At 50.0% G+C, this 21,086-nt stretch overlaps 1 protein-coding gene across 6 annotated transcripts in view; it reads right to left on the bottom strand.

Moving 5' to 3' along the window:
- Window positions 1–21,086, bottom strand: part of LOC110259168 (aryl hydrocarbon receptor-like) — a 70,700-nt gene that overhangs the window by 36,477 nt on the left and 13,137 nt on the right. For 5 of the 6 annotated variants that reach the window (XR_014825311.1, XR_014825312.1, XM_084992450.1 and 2 more), the window contains exon 2: window positions 13,130–13,317. Coding sequence is in view for 2 of the 6 variants with exons in the window: in XM_084992450.1 (XP_084848576.1) it covers window positions 13,130–13,317 (188 nt within the window). In the remaining 4 variants the exon portion in view is untranslated. Of the gene's footprint in view, window positions 1–13,129; window positions 13,318–19,887; window positions 19,979–21,086 lie in introns of all 6 variants that reach the window. The other variant, XM_084992451.1, reaches the window with a different exon arrangement.

Below are 21,086 nucleotides of genomic sequence, written 5' to 3' on the forward strand. Positions count from 1 at the left end.
TTGCCATTTCTTCGGCCGCTCCCACGGCATATGGAGGTTCCCAGGCTAGGGGTCTAATGTGAGCTGTAGCTGCCAGCCTACACCAGAGCCACAGCAATGCGGGATCCGAGCTGCGTCTGCGACCCACACCACAGCTCACGGCAACGCCGGATCCTTAACCCACTGAGCAAGGGCAGGGATCGAACCCGCAACCTCATGGTTCCTAGTCGGATTCGTTAACCACTGCGCCACGACGGGAACTCCATAACTGAACTTCTAAAGCCTTCAGGAAAGTTGGTGGCAAAGATACACTAGCAAGCTTGTTAGAAATCTTTGAAAGAGGGGCTTTGCTTTTATCACATGGCTTTGCCAACCATCAGGGCAACATCCTCCCTGTCAAAGGAAGGACCAAGGGGACTGGATGAGCATGCTCCCTTGCCTTCCTGTGACTGACTGGCTATTCCCCAAAGTCTGCAGATGATTTTTATAATCAAGGGATTTAAGTCTCAAAATACACATTAATCCAGGCATCACTGTACTAAGTTATATATACTTGAAATCAGAGGACAGTCACTTGTACAAAGAGGTCTGTACTTTACTACTTAGTAACTTAGTAACAAACAAACGCCCTTCTCTGTCACCACAGAGCCCCTCGGAAACTAGGGGCATTCCTGATTCTGAGCCCTGAGCCAGGACCACTAGTGTGGCTCTGGGTCAGGCGCTGCCGGAGCCGCCGCTGGTTGTCTGCAGGATGCAGGTGGAGCTGGGGAAGGGATTCACCCCTCGAGCAGCCTCGCACTGAGACGTCTTGAGAAAAGGGATACTCTTCCAGGTGAGACATCTGGGCCAGGCCCCCAGGGACCCAGTGTGCCCGCCCTGCTCCAATTCTGCACCACAATTCTGCACCACCCCAGGAACGCTGCTGCCCTGCACCTTCTGCCAAGCTAGGGGCTCATGTGCTCATCTGCCAGGCAGGCAGCCCCAGCCTGGCCCCCAAGTTCAGCCCGAGGTCTCTCCGGGGGAAGGAGACGTGGCCGTCGTCAGGTGCTTTTCACCTCTCCAGCGGAACCTTCTCACCTACTTTCTTTACAGGGCGGGGAGCCCTATGCAGTCTCCTGGAGCTCCAGTTCATGGCTTTATTTTATTTTATTTTATTTTATTTTTGCTATTTCTTTGGGCCGCTTCTGCGGTATATGGAGGTTCCCAAGCTAGGGGTCTAATTGGAGCTGTAGCCGCTGGCCTACGCCAGAACCACAGCAACGCGGGATCCGAGCCGCGTCTGCAACCTACACCACAGCTCATGGCAACGCCGGATCGTTAACCCACTGAGCAAGGGCAGGGATCGAACCCGCAACCTCATGGTTCCTAGTTGGATTCGTTAACCACTGCGCCATGACAGGAACTCCCAGTTCATGGCTTTAAACTACTTCATCCCTGTGGCAGAAGAAGCTCTGTGCCTCCTTCGGAGAATTCTTGACTTCTCTGAGCCTCACTTTCCTCATCTGACGGGGGGATGAGGACAGTGCCACCCGGTCAGAGGAAATACCTGAGCAAAAGGCCTGGCTCGTGGGGATGGTCAGAATGTTGACTTCTCACTGAGAATAAATGACATAATATGAAAATCATGTAATGCTGAGTCACAGAAAGAGGGAGAGGCAGGACAGCTGGACTTGGCAAGCATGTATCAGGGAGTGAGGGTTACCATTTAGCTATGATGCTGTGGGCACATGGCATGGAAATGTCCCCTAGAAGCAGGTGGACCTTTCTACCCCATTTGCTGACCCTCTGGTGCCTGGGCAGGGACATGGCATGGGGGTGGTGGTGGATGAGAGGGATCATGATTGATACAACACGGTGGGAATGAACAAAATGTGCTGGGGAGTTCCCACTGTGGCTCAGCGGAAATGAACACGACTAGTATCCATGAGGTCGTGGGTTCGATCCCTGGCCTTGCTTAGTGGGTTAAAGGATCTGGAGTTGCCACGAGCTGTGGTGTAGGCTGCATATGAGGCTCAGATCCTGGGTTGCTGTGGCTGTGACTTGGGCCGGCAGCTGTAGCTCCAATTTGACCCCTAGCCTGGGAACTTCCATATGTCGTGGGTGCAGCCCTAAAAGGCAAAACAAAAACAAAAACAAAAAAACATGCTGGAGAAAATCCCAAATTACAGAGATCTTGATTCAAAGCCCATTAGGTCAACTTCTGACATTTAGATCAACTAGACTCGTTTTGGCTCAGTGATTTCATTACAGTAGGTCAGAAGAATCAGATGTGCAGGTGGGCGGGCACTCCTTAGGCTGGGAGGCAGCACAGCAGGAACATGGGGGCCCTGTTCACACATACCCTGCTCCCAGGAGGTTCTGCACACACACAAACCCTGCTCCCTGGAGGCTCTGCACACACACACCCTGCTCCCTGGAGGCTCTGCACAGATACATCCTCCCAGGAGTCACCCCCCACACACACCCTGCTCCCTGGAGGCTCTGCACACACACGCATCCTGCTCCCTGGAGGCTCCACACACACACATACCCTGTTCCCTGGAGGCTCTGCACACACACATACTCTGTTCCCTGGAGGCATTGCACACACACACCCTGCTCCCTGGAGGCTCTGCACACACACACCCTGCTCCCTGGAGGCTCTGCACACACACACTCTGCTCACTGGAGGCTCTGCAAGCACTACCACCTCCCAGGAGCCTGGTACAGGGTCATGGAAGGGGAGGGGGCAGTGAGTGCAAAGATGTCCCCCACCAAGTCTGAGCAGATGGCGCCTCTGCAGACCCTGGTCTCTGTAGAGCCTCTTCTGGCAGCTCTGCAGCCCCCTGGGACTGTGCCCTACTGGGGGAACAGTGCCCTTCTAATGGAGAGCCCAGAGTCCAGGCCTACACTCGCTTCTATTGTTGTTGTGCTGCCCAAGTGGTCAGTGAGAGGCCTAGGGTGGACCCTCACTGCTCAAGGTGTGGTCTGGGGCTGGAAGTGCTCCGGGAGCCTGTTAGAGATGCAGGCTCTGCAGCCCCACTGGGCACAGTGACTCAGGACCTGCACTTGACCATGTTCCACAGGCAAGTGCGTCTCCAGGCCTGGGGCACAATAGTGTGTTCTTGGCCTGTTCCCTGCACTACTGCCAGCCTTTCTGTCTCCCAGGGTTCCCACCTGGTGAACAGTCTCTGCGAGAGGGTGGCATCCTGGAACTGCCCTCCTCCCTGTCCCCAGTGCACGTCCCTGGAAGTGTGCACTGGGGACAGTGCTGCCTGGGGGTGAAGCCGCCGAGGGTGGTGGGGCAGAGAGGCTGAGAGAGAGCCTGTCCTGGGAGACCCTGGGTGAGGCAATAGCCAGAGCAGCTGGAGTCAGGGTTTCTGCTACTGGCAGCCCAGAGGGTCCTGACTGAAATGTACCCACTGATCAAAGCATAAAAATGAACTGGAAGGAACACCCAGGCTGTGGGAGTCAGAGCAGGTGGTCTAAGGGCCGGGCAGAAGAGGCTTGTGAAAGAGGAGCCTCAGGTTCCAGGGCAGCCTCACTCCTGGCTGGAAGTGGGAGCGGGGGTGGGGGGTGGGGGTGGGGTGGAGGTCAGCTCAAAACAGTGGGAGAGGCGGAGATACGCTGATGACTTGCTGAGATGGATCCTGAGTTCGGGAGCTGGGGGAGCTTGGTGAGGGCTCAGCACAGGGTGGAGAGTCCGAGAGCCTCAGGGAGACAGAGCTGGGGGTGAGGGATGCGAGGGTCCAGGCCACCCATGAGGCAGAGTGGTCAGCAGAGGCCAGCTGTTGGTGGGGGGCGGGGTGGAGGAGCCTGCAGATGGAGGTGTGGGTCCTGCCAGAAGGGATCCAGGTTCTCAGGGCTCCTTAGCAGTGATGCAGGGGGAGGAGAGCAGGGACTCCAGCTGTGCCTTGGTCCCCAGAGAGACCCCAACTGGGCTCCTCTCTCCAGCCATTCTCATGATGCAGTTGGGGCCAGTTTCTAAAATGCCATGTACAGGTACCAAATTATATTTAATTATAAGGTTATGTAACCTAATTTTTAATAGTGGCTGTGTTTAGCCATCCATCACAAAATTCCTGGAAGTCTAACAGTCAGCTCTCATGGTACAGGCTGGCCCGTGTCTCTGAGCTGAAGACACAGGCTGCAGCAGGGGTTTCGGCATGGGGAGAGGCCGTGCCTGCCTGGCACTGGAGCTCTGCCATGGTGCCACCCAGCACTCCTGGGTGCCTCCTTTTGCTACTGTTACAGAGATACTGCATTTAAAGAAATGTGGTCATAAACACACATGTGTCTGCACCCCCACACCCAACACAGCTGTTCTTGTCAAAGTTAACAGCCTCAGAGTGGCTCCGTCTTTCATTGCAGTTCTCCTGCAGGCCGGCCACAAAACCAGCCTCGGGAGGAAGGAGGCACAGAAGTTCCAGCTGCAGGCCTCCAGGGGAAACCTCACCTCCTCCCTCCCTTGAATGTCTCAGAGGGTCAAAATAAAATTGAAACACGAATGCACCTCAATTCTTCCAGTGTTGTTAAGGGTTCCCCATGTCTCAGGAACTGAACAAGAGTTTCCAAGATGAACCAGCCACACCCTGGCTCTTGAGGAAATTGTTCCCTAGACCAGCGTCTACACTTTCGTCATCTATAGGTGAAACACAGACCAAAGATTCATCGCAATTTAAAATAATGCAAACCAAATGTGATTTCAATTTAATGATAACCCTATAAAAATGAAACAGAAAGTTTCACCATGGTGACAATTATCCAGTTAAGCATTTTTCTTACTCTTTACTTAGAAGATTCAGGGCAGGAGTTCCCATCGTGGCTCAGTGGTTAGCGAATCCGACTAGGAACCATGAGGTTTGCGGGTTCGATCCCTGGCCTTGCTCAGTGGGTTAAGGATCTGGAGTTGCCGTGAGCTGTGGTGTGGGTCACAGACACGGCTCCAATCCTGTGTTGCTGTGGCTGTGGTGTAGGCCGGTGGCTACAGCTCCAATTCGACCCCTAGCCTAGGAACCTCCATATGCTGCGGGAGCGGCCCAAGAAATGGCAAAAAGACAAAAAAAAAAAAAAAAAGATTCAGGGCATAAGGAATGTCGGCAGATTTCTGGTGGCCTTACCAGAGAGTTTTAGACACTCAGCCGGATAGTATTTGCAGACTGTTTTCAGCTCTTGACCGGAAGTTAGCGGCCAGCTAAAAGCTGGGAGCTGGAGTCAAGGGGATGGTGTGCCGGGAATTTCTTCCTCTCCTCTCCTCTCACGAAATTTCAGTGAGGTTTGCACAAGAGGCCCAAGAGCAGTGTTCGGCTTCTCTCTTGACTGAAGAAAAGCAGTAAACCCTCGAGAGTCAGAAAAAAGCAGAACCCTTCGTGGCCCCGCTGTTGTATCCCAGTTTAGTCTTTGTGAGAAACCTGGCCACCTCAGCCTCAAGCCTGTCGCGGCTCAGCCTTCAGAGGCCTTCTGGGGTAGTCTGGGCAAGACGCTCTGAGGGAGCAGCGTCACAGCAAAGGACTTCGTGGCACGTGACCTCTGAAGCGACGTTTCCTCCTTCTTCCTGGTCTCAGAAGCCCGTGTGGGCAGTTTCCCCACAGCAGCCTTTGGGCTTCAGCGTCGAGGAGCCGTGAGCACAGCCGGCGGGGCCTCGGACTTCCTGGGGCGACCTCGCTTAAATCGGGAGCCCCCGTCTCTGAGGTTGACTCCCGGGCTGTCTTGCACAAGGAACGTGGATATGCAGTCAGAGGCTGGAAGCGCCTAACGATCACGATTCTCTCCGGGTAACTGGGCGACCGGTCCCTTTGCATTGTTTTGCTGTTTCTTTGTCTCTTCTGTGCATTCCGAGATTTCGACACTAAACAAGCGATGCTCTGTCGGTAAACGAGCTCCGTGCTAAGGGAAAGAGAGAGCGGCTCCGTGTGCACACGGTTCCTTCCATCCTTTCCCGCAGAGCCCCGGCTGGGCTGGGCGGCTTGCCGCTCCCTCAGGTAGACACGTGGCTGAAGGCCGCTGAGGCCGCAGGGCAACAGTTTCCTGTGAAAGGAGACCCAGCCCTCTGGCCACCTGGGGACGCACAGATGACGGAGCCAAGTGCTGAAGCTGGTGGAGCAGTGACAGGGAGAAGACCTGGGGACCGCGCCTCCCAGTGGGAGATAGTGTCCTCTCCTACTCCCTGAGTCCTTTCCTAAGATGAGATGCGTTTCCGTCGAGTACTTGCAGCGGGGAGCGCCCCCAAGGTCTGGGCTCCCTTCCTTGGTGGGTCAAGCCCGGCTGCTCGTCCAGAGGGGGCTTTTCTGCTGTGGAGTCCCCACCCCAGTCCTTTTCCCCAGAGAGGATGGTGCCCCAATATTGTGACAAAACTTCACATTCATGAACAGGAAAATAATATCCTTAAAAGCTATTATTATTTTTGCTGATAATTGGAAACATTGTACATTACTTAATCATTACTTTTAAATTTTTTTTTTCTTTTCTTTTTTACTGCTGCACCTATGGCATATGGAAGTTTCCAGGCCAGGGGTCGAATCAGAGCTGCAGCTGAGGCCTACCCCTCAGCCATGGCAATACCAGATTGGAGCCACATCTGCAGCCTACATGCAGCTTGTGGCACCACTGGTTCCTTAACCCACTGAGTAAAGCCAGGGATTGTACCAACATCTGCACAGAGACTATGTAGGGTCCTTGACCCACTGAGCCATAAAGGAACTCTTGCAATCATCACACATGCACGTTTCTAATCCCTATGGCCCATTTCTCCTACCTGCCTCCACCTCTGGCAATCATCAACCTGTCCTCTGTGTCTATAAACTTGGAGTTTTTGTTGTTGCTGTTTTAGGTTCTACGTATAAGAAATCGCACATTGCTGGTTTTCCCCCGTCTGACTTGCCTCACTTGGGATGACGCCCTCAAAGTCCATCCACGGGCCACACACGGTGTGATTCCGCTCTCTCGAAGGGCTGCACACTATCCCACTGTTCCATAAAGCCTGCAGTTTCTTTGCCTCTCACGCCGTCAGGGAGCACTGAGGCTGTTTCCACGTCCTGTCTGTTAAGTAGTACCGCGATGAACATGGGGTGTGGTTATTCTTTCCTGCTGTGTTTTCCTTTATTTGGATAAACTCCTAGAAGTGGAAGCGCTGGGTCATAGGTAACTCTATTTTTAATTTTTTGAGGAGCTTCTATACTGTCTTCCACAGGGGCTGCAATTGACATTCTCACTAACAGTGTGTCAGAGTTCCCCTTTCTCCACATCCTTGCCAACAGTTACTACTTCTTATCGTTTTGGTGACAGCCACTCTGAGAGGTGTAAAGTGATAAGCCACTGTGGTTCTGATTTGCCTTTCCCTGGTGACTACTGATGCTGAGCAATCAGTATCTTTTCAGGTACTTGTTGGCCATTTTATGTCCTCTTTGGAAAACATTCTGTTCGATCTTCTACCCAATTTTATTTATTTATTTTTTTTTTGGCTTTTTTTTGTTGTTGTTGTTGCTATTTCTTGGGCCGCTCCCGCGGCATATGGAGGTTCCCAGGCTAGGGGTCCAATCGGAGCTGTAGCCACCAGCCTACGCCAGAGCCACAGCAACACAGGATCCGAGCCGCGTCTGCAACCTACACCACAGCTCACGGCAACGCTGGATCGTTAACCCACTGAGCAAGGGCAGGACCGAACCCGCAACCTCATGGTTCCTAGTCGGATTCGTTAACCACTGCGCCACGACGGGAACCCCCTTCTACCCAATTTTAAACCAGGCTGTTTCTGCTATTGAATTGGATGGTTTCTTTACGTATTTTGGCTACGAAGCCCCTTATCATTTGCTTTGCAAATATTTTCTCCCATTCAGGGCTTGCCTTTTCATTTTGTTGATGGTTTCCTTTGTTGTGCAGAAGCTTTTTACTTTGATGTAATGTAATCCCACTTATTTTTGCTCCAGTTGCTTTTGCTTTTGGTGTCAAATTCAAAAAACCATCAGCAAGACCTACGTCAAGGAGCTTGCCACCTATGTTCTCTTCTAGAATTTTATGGTTTCAGGTCTTACTTTCAAGCCTCTAATCCCCTTTGAGTTAATTTTTGGGTATGGTGTGGTCTAACTTCATCCCTTTTCGTGGGGCCATCCAGTTTCCTAACCCTTTTATTGGAGAGGCTCTCCTCTCCCCATTGTACATTCCTGGTTCCTTTGTTGTAAGTATATGTGTGGGTTTATTTCTGGTCTCTGTTCTGTTCCATTGGTTCACTTTTTTTTTTTTTTTTTTGGGTGATTATTTATTTAATAAGTGCATGATAAATGGTGGCTCAAATGTCTTTTTTCTTTTTTTTTTGGTCTTTTTGCCTTTTCTAGGGCTGCTTCCCGCCGCATATGGAGGTTCCCAGGCTAGGGGTCTAATCAGAGCTGTAGCCACTGGCGCCCTCAGCAATGCAGCCACAGCAATGCAGGATCTGAGCCATGTCTTCGACCTACACCACAGCTCACGGCAACGCCGGATTGTCAACCCGCTGAGCGAGGCCAGGGACCGAACTCGCAACCTCATGGTTCCTAGTCGGATTCGTTAACCACTGTGCCACGACGGGGAACTCCTCCGTTGGTTCACTTTTAAACGAAGATCAGAGAAACTACATTTCCCAGCCTCCCTTGGAGCTAGGTTGTTGCAAGACATGTTTCTGCAATATTTTCTTAGCCTCTTTGCTGAAAACTCCATCTTGTCCTTCTTTACTTTATCCCATCTTCCTGCTTGAAAAACTGTCACAGTGCTGGTAAATGACTTAAGCTTAAGAACAAAGAGTGTTATGTGCCTAGAGGTCAGAGTAAAGGCTTAACCTTTACCAGCTAAGTGGCTTTTAAAATAGTAAAAGAACTTATAAAATAGTAAACAAACCCCATATCCTCCACCCATAGCCCCTCCTCACTTGATCTCATCTAAAGAGCACAATAAAAGCAGTGTGGTTTCTTAAGGTGGTGCTCTTGGTCCCTGAGACCTTGAGTCCCCCAGTTCCCCCACCTTTTCTGTCTCTGTGTCTTGTTTTATGTTAACTTTTTTCCTTAAGTTCCACAGCGCCCGTTCTTCAGCCCCATCCTGCTGAGCTGGTCTCAGCAAGTGGCGCCCAACGTGGGGCAGACAGGCGGGCACGAGGAATGAAGGACTGCGACGACAGCGGAATTTTTGTTCACTGGAAGTGTTGTGGAGCCCTGAGAAGAAGGGAGGAATTTTGCGTGGCCACGCTGGAGATATCCTGCGGATACGTTCCCTCTCTCAGGTATTTACAGGGTAACACGGGAAATAAGGTAATTGCAGGAAACTCTAGTCCTTACATTTGTTTGTTAGGACAACTCCTTAAAAAAGGGGGAGCAAAAACAAGTGAAAGACAGCTTTTGGAGCTTTTTCAGACTATTGAGAAACATTGTGATTGGTTTCTTACATTGGAAACGTTAGATTGTAAGGATATAGGAAACGGTAGGAAGGGAACTTAGGATGTTACATGATGAGGGCGGTCCAATTCCTGTGTCCCTTTGGAGTACTTGGAGCTTAAGTAAATCAGTTTTAGAACCAACACAGACCACAGAGGACTTAGAGACAAAAGAAGAAGGGGAGTTTACACCTTTGTTGAGGAACATAAATAGAGTCCCCGAACAAAATTATCATAGAGAATATTTGGCTCCTGAGCCTTTGGCTGCAAATTTTGATTCTGATATTCCTCCATTGCCTCCTATTAGGAGTGAGGTGATGAGGACTCGTCAAGCCTCTACTTCCAGGTTTGTAAAGAAATTGAGCATCATCCCTGAACACCATCTATCATCCCTTCAACAGGGGCTATGACAGGCTCGAAGGGAAGGCGATTTGGACGCCACACATTTAGCCTTTCCAGTAACTGTCAGGGAGACAGTGGCTCCAGGCATTGATCCTGCCAACCCTGATGGAGTTTATGAGTTCATTCATGAGCCCTTACCTTTTAAAATTCTTAAAGAATTAAAACAGGCCGTTCAAAACTATGGTGTTAATTCTCCCTTTACAAGAGGAATCATGCAGGGAGTAGCTGAAGGAAACTGTATGATTCCTGCTGAGCTGGTCTCAGTACCAGGTGACCATGGGACAGTGAGATATATGCCAAAGTCACCCAGGGATGCTGGAGGTAGGCACCAACTCATTCTCGTTTCCTTCCTCCTGCCCAGAACTGGAGCCTGATGGTAGGAGCCATGAAGCCACCTGGTGACCAAGAGGCATGGCTTGTAGACCTGGCCCTGGCACAGCGAGCTCAGAGTCAGTGCCAGCAACACCCCCTGTAGAATAGCTCACATCTTGTCTGGGGACCCTGGTGGAATAGCTGGGCCTGTCCTACTGAGACAGCAGGTAAAATTCAAAGAGACAGGCTGTTCATCTCACATCCTGGAGCTTGACAACACCACTATTCTTGTCGAGGTTTAGAAACGTTTCCTGAAGAATAATGTGAATTTCTACTTGAATCTTTAATCCTGATGTCGGTCAGTCATTTTTTAAAAGCATGTTCCTGTCAGGAACACGGTGAATTCTGCAGGAGGATGGAAACGGTCCTCCGAGCACTGGAACCAGGCAGTTTCCCAGGGCTGCCAGCACATTTCTCAGCTCTGTGCTCCCACCTGCCCTCCCCATGGAGCGCGGGAGGTGTCTGCCGGCCCTGGTTTTCCCTGAGCCGAGCTGTGCTGTGACTTTATGTGATCAAGTTGCCTCAACTGCTCTCTATGCCAGATGGGAGTTCATTTAGCTGGTTGGAGCCAGGGGTCTTGACCCTGCAGGGACATGCCATGACGGGGCACCTTGCTGCCCTCTCCCTTGGGTGAGAGGTGGGACTGAGCGGTTCCCACCTGACTGTATGCAGGGGATCCTCTCCTCTCAGGTCTGCCCCGGGTGTGGTGGGCTCCCATGAGCAGACACAGCTGCCCTGGCCATGGTCCAATGCATGGAGCCTGTCTGATCTCCTGAGGGGCCCGGAGGACTGGGGCAGCCCAGGGGGACCATCAGTTACTGGCCTTTGGGCTCTGCCCACCCAGGTGGTCCTCTGCCCTGTGAGCCCTTGGACTCCCTGCCTTGCTCGGTGCAGCCTCTGACCAGCAGATGGGGTTAAGGTAGGTGCCAACCCCAGGGCCTGGCCTCCCTCCTCTGTTTACTGGATACTACATGATAAAGACAAACTGGCATCTGCCCCTTCAGGCATCCTGGAAGGAAAACAAGGAGAGTCACAGAGTTTCTGGACTCTGTACAACCAGAGCCACCACGAATGTCACAAAGGGCCAGGGAGCAGGGGAGGAAGGGGAGGAGGGGACCCAGTAGAAAGGAGAGGAGGGCAGGGGACTCTGAGGGGAAGGTAAGGAGGGGGCGAAGATGGGGAGCCAAGGCCATGAGAGGTCTGGAGTTGGAGGCAGGGGTAAAAAGGCCAGGCCAAGCCTTGAACAGCAGGCTTTAAAGTTCCTCAGAAGTGTGGAAGGAAGGCCCTGGACCCTAGTCTCAGGCCATGGCAGCAGGAAGCTGGGCCCTTAGAGTGGCAGCCAGGTGGACTGCATGGCTCAGGAACGCCAGGACCCCAGGGGACAGCAACGTGTCCTTGACAGAGCCCATGTGGGTGTGGATCCAGGGCCCGGCCCTCTCGCCCTCTGGAGGGTCCAGGAGGAGTGGGCACTGTTTTCCCAGGCCGGCTTCTGAGACAACCCAACCTCTTCCCCAGGCTCTGCCTGCGCCTGTCGAGATGAGACACAGCCTTGGGGGCCATCCCTCCGTGGGTCTGGCGCTCAGAGGAGACTCAGGAGGAACATGGTGGGAGAGACTCAGATGCGCACCTCTGAACAGACCAGACTTGGGCTGGAGAAAGGACCAAGGAGTCCTGTGTGAAAACAGCCGCAGCACATGTCTCTATTCAGCCCGGGGCACACACGTGCCTGCCTCCTTCAGGCCACCCTGTGGGGGAGCCAGAGCCACCCTGCTGCCCGGGATTCCCACTGCTGCCAGTAGACCGTGAAGAGCTGAGTGGGTGAGGACAGGCTCTGTGCATCCAGTGATGGCTGGATGTGGACAGACCCTGGCACTGCCGGAGAGAGACAGAGCTGAGCAGAAGGCAAGACATTCAGGGCCTTCACATGCTGACAGCGTTTTGGCGGGCCCTGTGCCTCCCTACCCTCAAAGGATTCCAGTTCTCGTGGAATGCGCATAAGATGAAACAGACCAATTTAAGCTGAGCAATTTGGTGGCGTTTAGCACATTCACAATGCTGTGCAACCGTCACCTCTATTTAGTTGTAAGACCTTGACAGAACCCCAAAGTAAAACCCTGCACCTTGTTAGCAGTCACTGCGCACCCCTGCCGCAGCCCTTGGCTACCACCTCAAGTGTGCTCGCCATGGTGTGGACACGCCACATCATAACGCACATGATTAAATAGTTATCATCGCATTCAGGGCAAAGTTTTGTAATTCTCAGGGTATTATCAAGGTCAATTGGATCCAGTGAGTTTCTGAGGTTTTTTTTGAGCAGCTGTAACAATTTGTAACATACTGTCCAGCCTAGACTTCCTCTGTTCATTCACCCAGAGCTTGGCTTGCAAGGTACGAGGGGGATACATTCTCCAGAGGACACAGGAGCCACGACCTCCTCTGCCCTCGTCAGCATCACCCTTATCTTTCACTTATCTTTCAGCAACAATGCAGCGAAGTGAGTGGGACCAGGAAGCCCTGTGCCCATGACATGAGGGGGAATTTTAGAAGAGTAAGTTTTCCAGAAGACAAGAAAAAATGTCCTGGTTCCTCTCTTAGGTTCAGAAAAACAGGCCCTTCGTTCTGAGCCAAAGTTCTACAAGGTGGAGGGGCACTTGGATCTCATAAGAAATGACAAAGCAAAGGAAGGAAAGGATTTGGGCAGTTGGCTATAGGCATCTACTCAGGCTGTTCTGCAGAGGACAGCCAGGCGGGGCACTAGGGAGCCCTCCTTCCATGGGCAGCAGGAGAGGTGACGTGGAGCCCAAGACTGGCACATCACATGGGGCACTGATGCACCTGTGTTCTGATTCACTGATCACACCTGCCTTGGGCATGGTGCCTTCCACCTCTGCCCAAGATCCAAAGGCAATGATGTGGCTTTTGCCTGCACAGAAGGCTAACCCCAAGTGCTAGTGCCTGCTGTCTCCTCCCACACCTTGGTTTTGAACCACAGCTGCCACTTACCTGTGAAGTAGCTCTTCACCTTCAGGTAGCCCACGATTAGCCTGAGGATGGAGAGCTTGTCAAGTCGGGCCCGCACGTCCTCGGGGAAGGGCAGCAAGCGGCTGAGTTTGCTCAGCTCTTGATTGAGGCGGTCCCGGTGCCGTTTGGAAGGGTTGGACTTGGCTCCCTCTGGAGGCAGAAGCTTAGGACTTAGGGGAAAAAGAAAAGTGATCATTGTCCCACCCTCCTCTGCCATTTCACTCTCAATATCACCTCCTCTGCAGTATCACTCAGGGGCCCCAACACTGGGCCAGGCTCAGTGCAGCTCAAACTCTTGGTGTTCTGAGGCAGAAGCTGTTGTGTACAGTTTCAAGTTGTGCTCATCCATGAAGCCCCACTGTGGCTCTGCCCCCACCATCCTCACGGCTGTGGCCCCAGGCACAGATGGGGCTGCTTCACACTATGCATGAAGGTTAGACCTGATGGCCCTCACAGCACAGGGACCCAGGGGCTTATTGTCCCTCCCTCCCCTGGCCTGATGCACTTGCATACATATGCGATTTTTAAATTAGGAAATCTCTATACAACAATTAACACAGAAAAGACTGAAACTCCACTTAGAAATTATAATTTATTAATAATTGAGCCCCCACAGATGAACATATACCCAAAATATATTAATCTGGGTGTACACTTCCTTTTTCTACACACACACACACACACACACACACACACACACGCACACACACGACCAAAGTACATCATAATCGAATTCTGAAAGCCAGTGTTGGAGAGGAAGACCTTAGAGGCAGCCAGAGGAATTTCATACAGATGAGTAAGGATAGAATGAATGCTGAGCTCCCGTCAGAAAGGGTGGGTGCCAAAAGACAGTGTCCCAAAAGAGGGAAGCTTAACCCAGGATTTCAATATGGAGAAAAGATTCTTGAAAAATGAGGGCAGGAGTTCCCATTGTGGCTCAGCAGGTTAAGAATTCAACTAGTATCCATGAGGATATTGGTTTGATCCCTGGCCTCACTCAGTTAAGGACCAGCATTGCCATGGGCTGTGGTGTAGGTTGCAGACTCGGCTCTGATCTGGCATTGCTGTGGCTGTGGTGTAGGCTGACAGCTACAGATCTGATTTGACTCCTAGCCTGGGAACTTGCAGCCCTAAAGGAAAAAAAAAAGAAAAAAAAAAAAGAAAAAAAAAAAGGAAAAGAAAACAATGAGGGCAAAGTAATGACACTCTTAGACAAACAAAAATTTAGAGAATGTGTCTACAGAAAGTCTGAGCTGCAGTAAGTATTTAAAAAGGTTCTTTAAGCTGAAGGAAAATGGAACTAGACAGAATGTGGACCCTATGGGAGATCCTGTTGTGGCTCAGTGGGTTAAGAATCTGACTAGTACCCATGAGGATGCGGGTTTGATCCCTGGCCTCACTCAGTGTGTTAAGGATTGTTGCCAAAAGCTGCAACAGTACAAAGACCGCAGCGCTGTGTGGTAAGCTGGCAGCTGCAGCTCCAATTACGCTGCAGGCGTGGCCCAAAAATGAGAAAAAAAAAAAAAAAAAAAAGAGAGGCAAAAGAAATGTGGATCTTCATGAAAGAACAAACAAAGCTACAATGACAAAAATGAGGGTAAATGCCAAACAAACTTAGTTGTTTTAATTTACTTGAAAGCTATTTGACTGCGTAAAGAATGATTATAGTGTTGCATGTGTGGAAACAGCAAAATGTATGAAAATAGCAGCACAAAGAATGGGATGGGAAATGGAAGAACACGGCCGCGAGGGGCCTACAACATTCACAAAGTGGTAGAGTAACTCTCTGAAGGTATTTAGTAAGAAGATTTACACTGTAAACCTCACAGCAATCACTGGGAAAGCACAGCACAGCTGCTGAGCCACAAAAGGAGAGACAGAGATACTAACACTTCGAAATCCAAAGGAAGGAAAGGAGAAGGACAGACGTCGAAGCATTCCTTAGCGGCTTATTCTGAATAAGGTGGTCTTACTCCTTTTGACTCTTAACTTTCCCACCAGCTTCATATCCAGCTGGTTTCCCGCCTTTACCGCACATTTTCCTTCACCAAAGAGATTTTTCCTTTTGTAATTTCCCTACTTCTAGTTGTGGCCTTTTCTGCTTGGAGAAGTCCCTTTAGCATTTCCTGTAAAGCTGGCTCTAAACTTTTTTTCGCTTTTGTTTGTCTGCGAAACTTTTGATCTCCATCAAATCTAATGAGACCCTTGAGAGCCTTGACAGGTGGAGTACTGATGTAGGTTTTCCTCTTTCATCACTTTAACTATATTGTGCCACTCCCTCTTTGTTAGCAGGATTGCAGCTGAAAAGTCAGCTGACAGCCTTATGGGGACTCCCTTGTATGTTATTTGTTGCTTTTCTTTTCTTCTTCTTCTTTTTTGTCTTTTTAGGGCCACACCCACGGCGGACGGAAATCCCAGGCTAGAGGTCAAATCAGAGCTGTAGCCACTGGCCTCCACCACAGCCACAGCCATGCCAGATCTGAGCCTACATCACAGCTCATGGCAATGTTGGATCCTTAACCCACTGGGCGAGGCCAGGGATTGAATCCGCATCCTCATGGACACCCGTTGGATTTGTTACCACTGGGTCACAACGGGAACTCCTACTTGCTGCTTTTAACATTCTCTTCATCTTTAATTTTGCCATTTTAGGTGCAGCATACCTTGGCCTGGTCCTCTGGGTTGATCCTGCTTGTGACTTTCTGAGCTTCTTGAACTTGGATGTCTGTTTCCTTTCCCAGAAGTTTCCAGCTATTATGTCTTCAAATACATTCTCTGCTCCTTCCTCTCTCTTCTCTTTCTTTGACTCCTATAATGTGAATGTTCATATGCTTGATGTTGTCCCAGAGGCCTCTTAAACTGTCCTCTTCTCCTTTTATTCTTTTTGTCTGTTCAGCTTCAGTGATTTCTATTGCTCTGTTTCCAGTCACTGATCTGTTCTTCTGTATCATCTAATCTACTGTTGATTCCTTCTAGTGCATTTTTAATTTCAGATATTGCATTCTTCATTTCTGTTTGTTTCTCGTTTATATTTCTAGCCTTTTGTTAAAAAATTCTAACTTCTACCCTGTTCATCCATTCTTCTCCCAAATTCTCTGCTCATCTTTATCAGCATCACCTTGAACACTTTATTGGGTAGTTTGTTTATCTCCATTTCACTTCCACTCCACCTTCACCATCCAAAGCTCAGAGCAAAACACAGATGATTGTTTCCAGGTCCAGAAGCTTACAAGGCCAAGTTCTTCTTCTGGGATTTTATCTGGTTCTTTTACTTGGAACATATCCCTCTGTTACCTCATGTTTTCGACTCTCTGTATTTGGTAAGCTGATTATGTTTCTTGACTTTGGAGAAGTGGCCTTTTGTAGGACACGTCCTATGCTTCCTAGCAGTGCTATATGCCTCGGGGTCCCCACTAAGGGTTGCATGGGTCCTTCTGTTGTGGTGGTCTGACTACATAGGGGGTCTGGTATGATTGGTTGGCCCTAGTTTGGGTTGGTTTCTAGGCCCTGCCTTTTGTTGAGGCTGCCAGCCACCGAGGGTGGGGCTGGGTAATGGGAGAGCTGGTTGCATAGGGTTAGGTGCTGACTTCCTGGCAGGTGGGGCTGGGTTCTGTGATTCCTGGGTCTAGTGGTCCCCTGCTGGGCCAGGCTGGTTCTTGACAAGGCTGGCTTTAGGTTCTGGGGTGGCAAAGTTTTTGTTGGGTGATGCCAGATCCTATGGCAGCTGGCTGAGGGCCCAAAGTACCCCAGAGCTGATGTTGGCATGCTGGTGGGTGGGCAGTGTCTGACACAGTAGGTTCCTGAGCCACAGTGTTCCTGGAGCTGGTGCTCCCCACTGGTGGTTGATGCTGAGTCCTGGGGCTGGTGCTGGCCCACTGGTATGAGGAACCAGGTCCTGGGGATTCTGGCTGCAGGAGTTGGTGTCAGCCCATTGGCAGGTATGGGTCCAGGAGGTCCTGGGGCTGGTGCTGGCACACTGGTGTGAAGGCTGTGTGAAGCCAATGTGGTTGGCACACTGTGGGCTGAGGGGGTCTTAAGGCAGTGTGCCTGCTCATGAGTAGAGCTGTGTCCCTGCCTGGCCAGCTGCTTGGCCTGAGGTGTCTCAGTATTGGTGCCAGCAGACTGGTAGGCAGGGCTGGGAACCAGCACTAATAAGCTAGAGGGAGGATTCCACCATGGCACCTGCCAGCACCAGTGTCCAGGAGGTAGAAGGAGTTCCCCAAACTGGTTGCCACCACGGTCTATGTCCTCAGAGTGAGCTCAGTTGCCTCCTGCCTCTTCAGAGACTCTCCATGATCACCACGTGGGTCTGACCTAGGCTTCTTCACTGCTTCTGCCGGGGTCCTGGAGTGTGCAGGATCTTGTGTGCCCTTTAAGAGTGGAGTCTCTATTTCCCACAGCCTTCTGTCTCTCCCAAAAGTAAGCCCCGCCGGCCTTCAAAGCCAGACTTCTGGGGACTCATCTACCTGGTGCAGGAGCCCTTGGGTGGGGAACCTGATATGGGGCTTGGACCCCTTGCTCCTTGGGGAGAAACTCTGCAACCGTGATCATCCTCCTGTTTGTGGTCCCACCTGGGCTTGTGGGACTTGACTATAGCACTCTGCCCCTCCCAGCTTGTGCTTCCTTCTTTATATCTTTAGTTGTGGAAGATCTTTCCCAGGCCCTTCTCATCTAAAGTTGCACTATAAACAGCTGTAACTTTGGTGTGCCCCTGGGAGGAGGTGAGCTCAGGGTCTTCCTACTCGGCCATCATGGTCACTCCCTAAATGGACTGGAACTCTCATTCATTGGAAAACTATTTCACAGTTTCTTGAAATGTTAAATTTGGCCTAGCAATTACATTTCTGGGTACTTATTGGAATGAAATGAAAGCATGTGTCCACATAAGCTTTGTACAGGAATACTTACAGCACTTTATTTATAATGGCCCCAAACTGGAATCAGCCCAGATGTCCACATACAGATGAATAGATTTAAAAACTCTCCAGACATTCATAAAATAAAATACTTGACCACGGAAAGGAGCAAACCAACTACACATGCAGCAACATGGATGAAACTAAATTGCTAAAGAAGCCAGATGAAAAAAGTGCACACTGTATGATTCTACTTCTAGAAAGTTCTAGGTTGGGAATAACCTAATCCTAGTGTGAGATCAGAGGCTGCTCTGGGCAGCTGTGTCAGGGCAGGTAGAACTTTTTGGGGTGAAAGAAATGTTCTGTATTTTGATACACTTTCATTAAACTTATTTCATGGTTAACTTATGATCTGACAATTTCTCTATAGGTAAAACATATCTCAATAAAAATAATAAATAAGAAAACATTTAAAAATGTTTTCCCTCTTGGAGTTCCTGCTGTGGCTAAGCAGGTTAAGAACCCAACACAGTGTCTGTGAGGATGTAGGTTTGATCTGTGGCCTTGCTCAGTGGGTTAAGGGTTCCATTTTACCACAAGCTGTGGTGTGGGTCACCGATGCAGCTCAGATCTGGCACTGTTATGGCTGTGGCATAGGCTGGAGCTGCAGCTCTGATTCTATCCCTAGCTGTGGGAACTTCCATATGCCGCATGTGCAGCCCTAGAAGGAAAGAAAAATGTTTTTCCACAAAACATTCTTCCCACAAAGAATTCCTAGGCTTAGATTTTCACAGGTGATTTCTGTCAACTATCTAAGGAATCAAGTTCCAAGTTTATACAGAGAATAGAAAAGGATAACTATCCCCAAATAATTTTTCTGAGGCTGGCATAAACTTCACCCCCAAAATTAACCAGAACAGTTCAAGAAACAAAAAGTGTAGGTAACTCTCACTCACAAACAGAGATATTGAATCAAAAGTTAAAAGCAGAAATATATGAAAAAATAGTGTGCTGTGATCGGGTTGAGCTTATCTCAGGATTCAATTTGGCTCAGTATTGGAACATTACTGTAATTCACTACATTGAAAAGCTAAAAGAAAAATACATTTATCTCAATAGATGAAGGAAAGTGTTTGATAAAATGTGACATCCTTTAGTTATAAAAAATAGTTTTAGACAAGTTGGAATATATAGGAAACCCTCACTGCAAAAGGCAGTTTCAAAAAACTTATAGCAAAAGGCACTATTAGTGATAAAATACTAAAATCAGACCCTGTGACACCTGAGCACAAGAATGCCTGCCATTACCACCTGTCTCAGCATTGCACTGAAAGACATAGCCAGTTCACTGTGGGAAGAAAAACATTAATATGACAAAATGACAATGACTGAGTTGAAAAAGAAAAATCAGCTCTTAAAGCAGATTATATTTTGGCCCATGGGCAGTGCTCAAATGTCACCTGCAGGGCAAGTGGCCCTGCCCCACACTTTGGTAGGTCTGGGTGGGGCTGGAGAACCTGTGCTTCTAACAGGTTCCCAGGTGATAGCGTTGCTGTTGTGGAGCTGTGCTTTGGGAAACTGCCCTCCACGGAAGATCTGTAGGTTTTTATGGGCGGAACGGTGCCCCTCCCCCAAATCTATACACTGAAGCCCTAACCCTCAACACCTCAGAATGTGCCTGTATTGGGTGATGATTTAGGGAGGTGAGTAAGCTAAAATGAGTTCAGAGCAGACCCTAGTCCAACCTGATTGATGTCTTTAGGAGAGGAAATTTGGACATACAAAGATACACCAGAGATGTGCTTGCACAGAGGAAAGACCATAGGCAGGCACAGCACAAAGGTGGCACCTAAAGCCCAGTGGAGGAGCCTTGGAAGAAATCACCTGCCAACTTGGGCATCTTGTCCTCCAGACTCTGAGAGAATAAACTGTGTAAGCTGCCCAGGCTGCAGTACTTCCAGACAGGCCCAGCAAACTGAAACATAAGTGTATTTGTAGATTAATAACAGAGTTTAATTAAATTTCTGGGTTAAATAATCAATACTAACAGAATAAATGCATTCTGAGATGGCAGCAATAATCAACGAGAAAATAGCATATAAAATACCATAAAATAGGAGAAGAATCAAGATGGCAGGGGAGTAAGATGTGGCGCTTACCTTCTTCCACAAACACATTAAAAAACCCCCAACTACATTTAGAATAATTCACATGGAACATCTACTGAATGCTGGCAGAAGACCTTAAACCTCCAAAGAGGCAACAAACCCTCCACAGAATTGGGTAGAAAAAAAAGAGAGAGAGAGAAAAGGAATCAGGATGGGACTAGCACCCCTGAGAGGGAGCTGTTAAAGAGGAAAGGAATCCACACCCTGGGGAGCTACCTAACCCACAGGGAAGTCAGCAGAGATGGAGGACCTCAAAGTCACAGAGAAAAGTGCAACAGCTGGACTGAGAAGGGCAAAACAGCTGGACTGAGAAGTGACAGCCACACAGACCATCTGTACCACCACCCTGGACACCACAGCCTGAGATGCTCAGTGGGGGCTGGGCACTGAGACTCAGGCTCCAGAGGACAGTTCTGGGGAGAGGACTGCTGTTCGCTGTTTGGAGACACCCTGAGGGGCTAAAGAGCAGTGTGCTATGGGCTGGGGAGCGGTGTGCCATAAGCCGGGGTGCAGAATGCCACAGCAGAGGGAAACCGGGAGGAGGTCTGGGCCCTCAGAATAAGCAAGGCACCATTTTTGGGGAGGGCAAGAGGAGGAAGGGCAGACCTTCCATAGGAATATATTTCCCTCACATGTATGGAATCTCAGAGGGTGGGGGATCTCTGGTGCAGGCTACAGATGGCAAGGTACCACTTGCACAGGCTATGGGTGACAGGTCGCCTCCTGTGTGGGCTAGTTGTGGCCAGGCACCTCTTGCTTGGGCTAGGGCAGTGGGGGGCTAAGTGCAATATGGCACCTCTTGCATGATGGACAGGTGGCAAACTGCAGCAGTCATCTCAGACACCAGAGGTAGGCATGGCCTGCGACCAGTAGGGGCTGTGAACAGGTACCACCTGCAGCCCCAGGCACCTCATT

This window comes from Sus scrofa, chromosome 13 (genome assembly GCF_054392235.1).
Source record: "Sus scrofa isolate SSC_HxYL_T2T_F1_AM1 chromosome 13, Sscrofa_HxYL_maternal_Yorkshire_Landrace_v2.0, whole genome shotgun sequence".
Lineage (NCBI taxonomy): Eukaryota > Metazoa > Chordata > Mammalia > Artiodactyla > Suidae > Sus > Sus scrofa.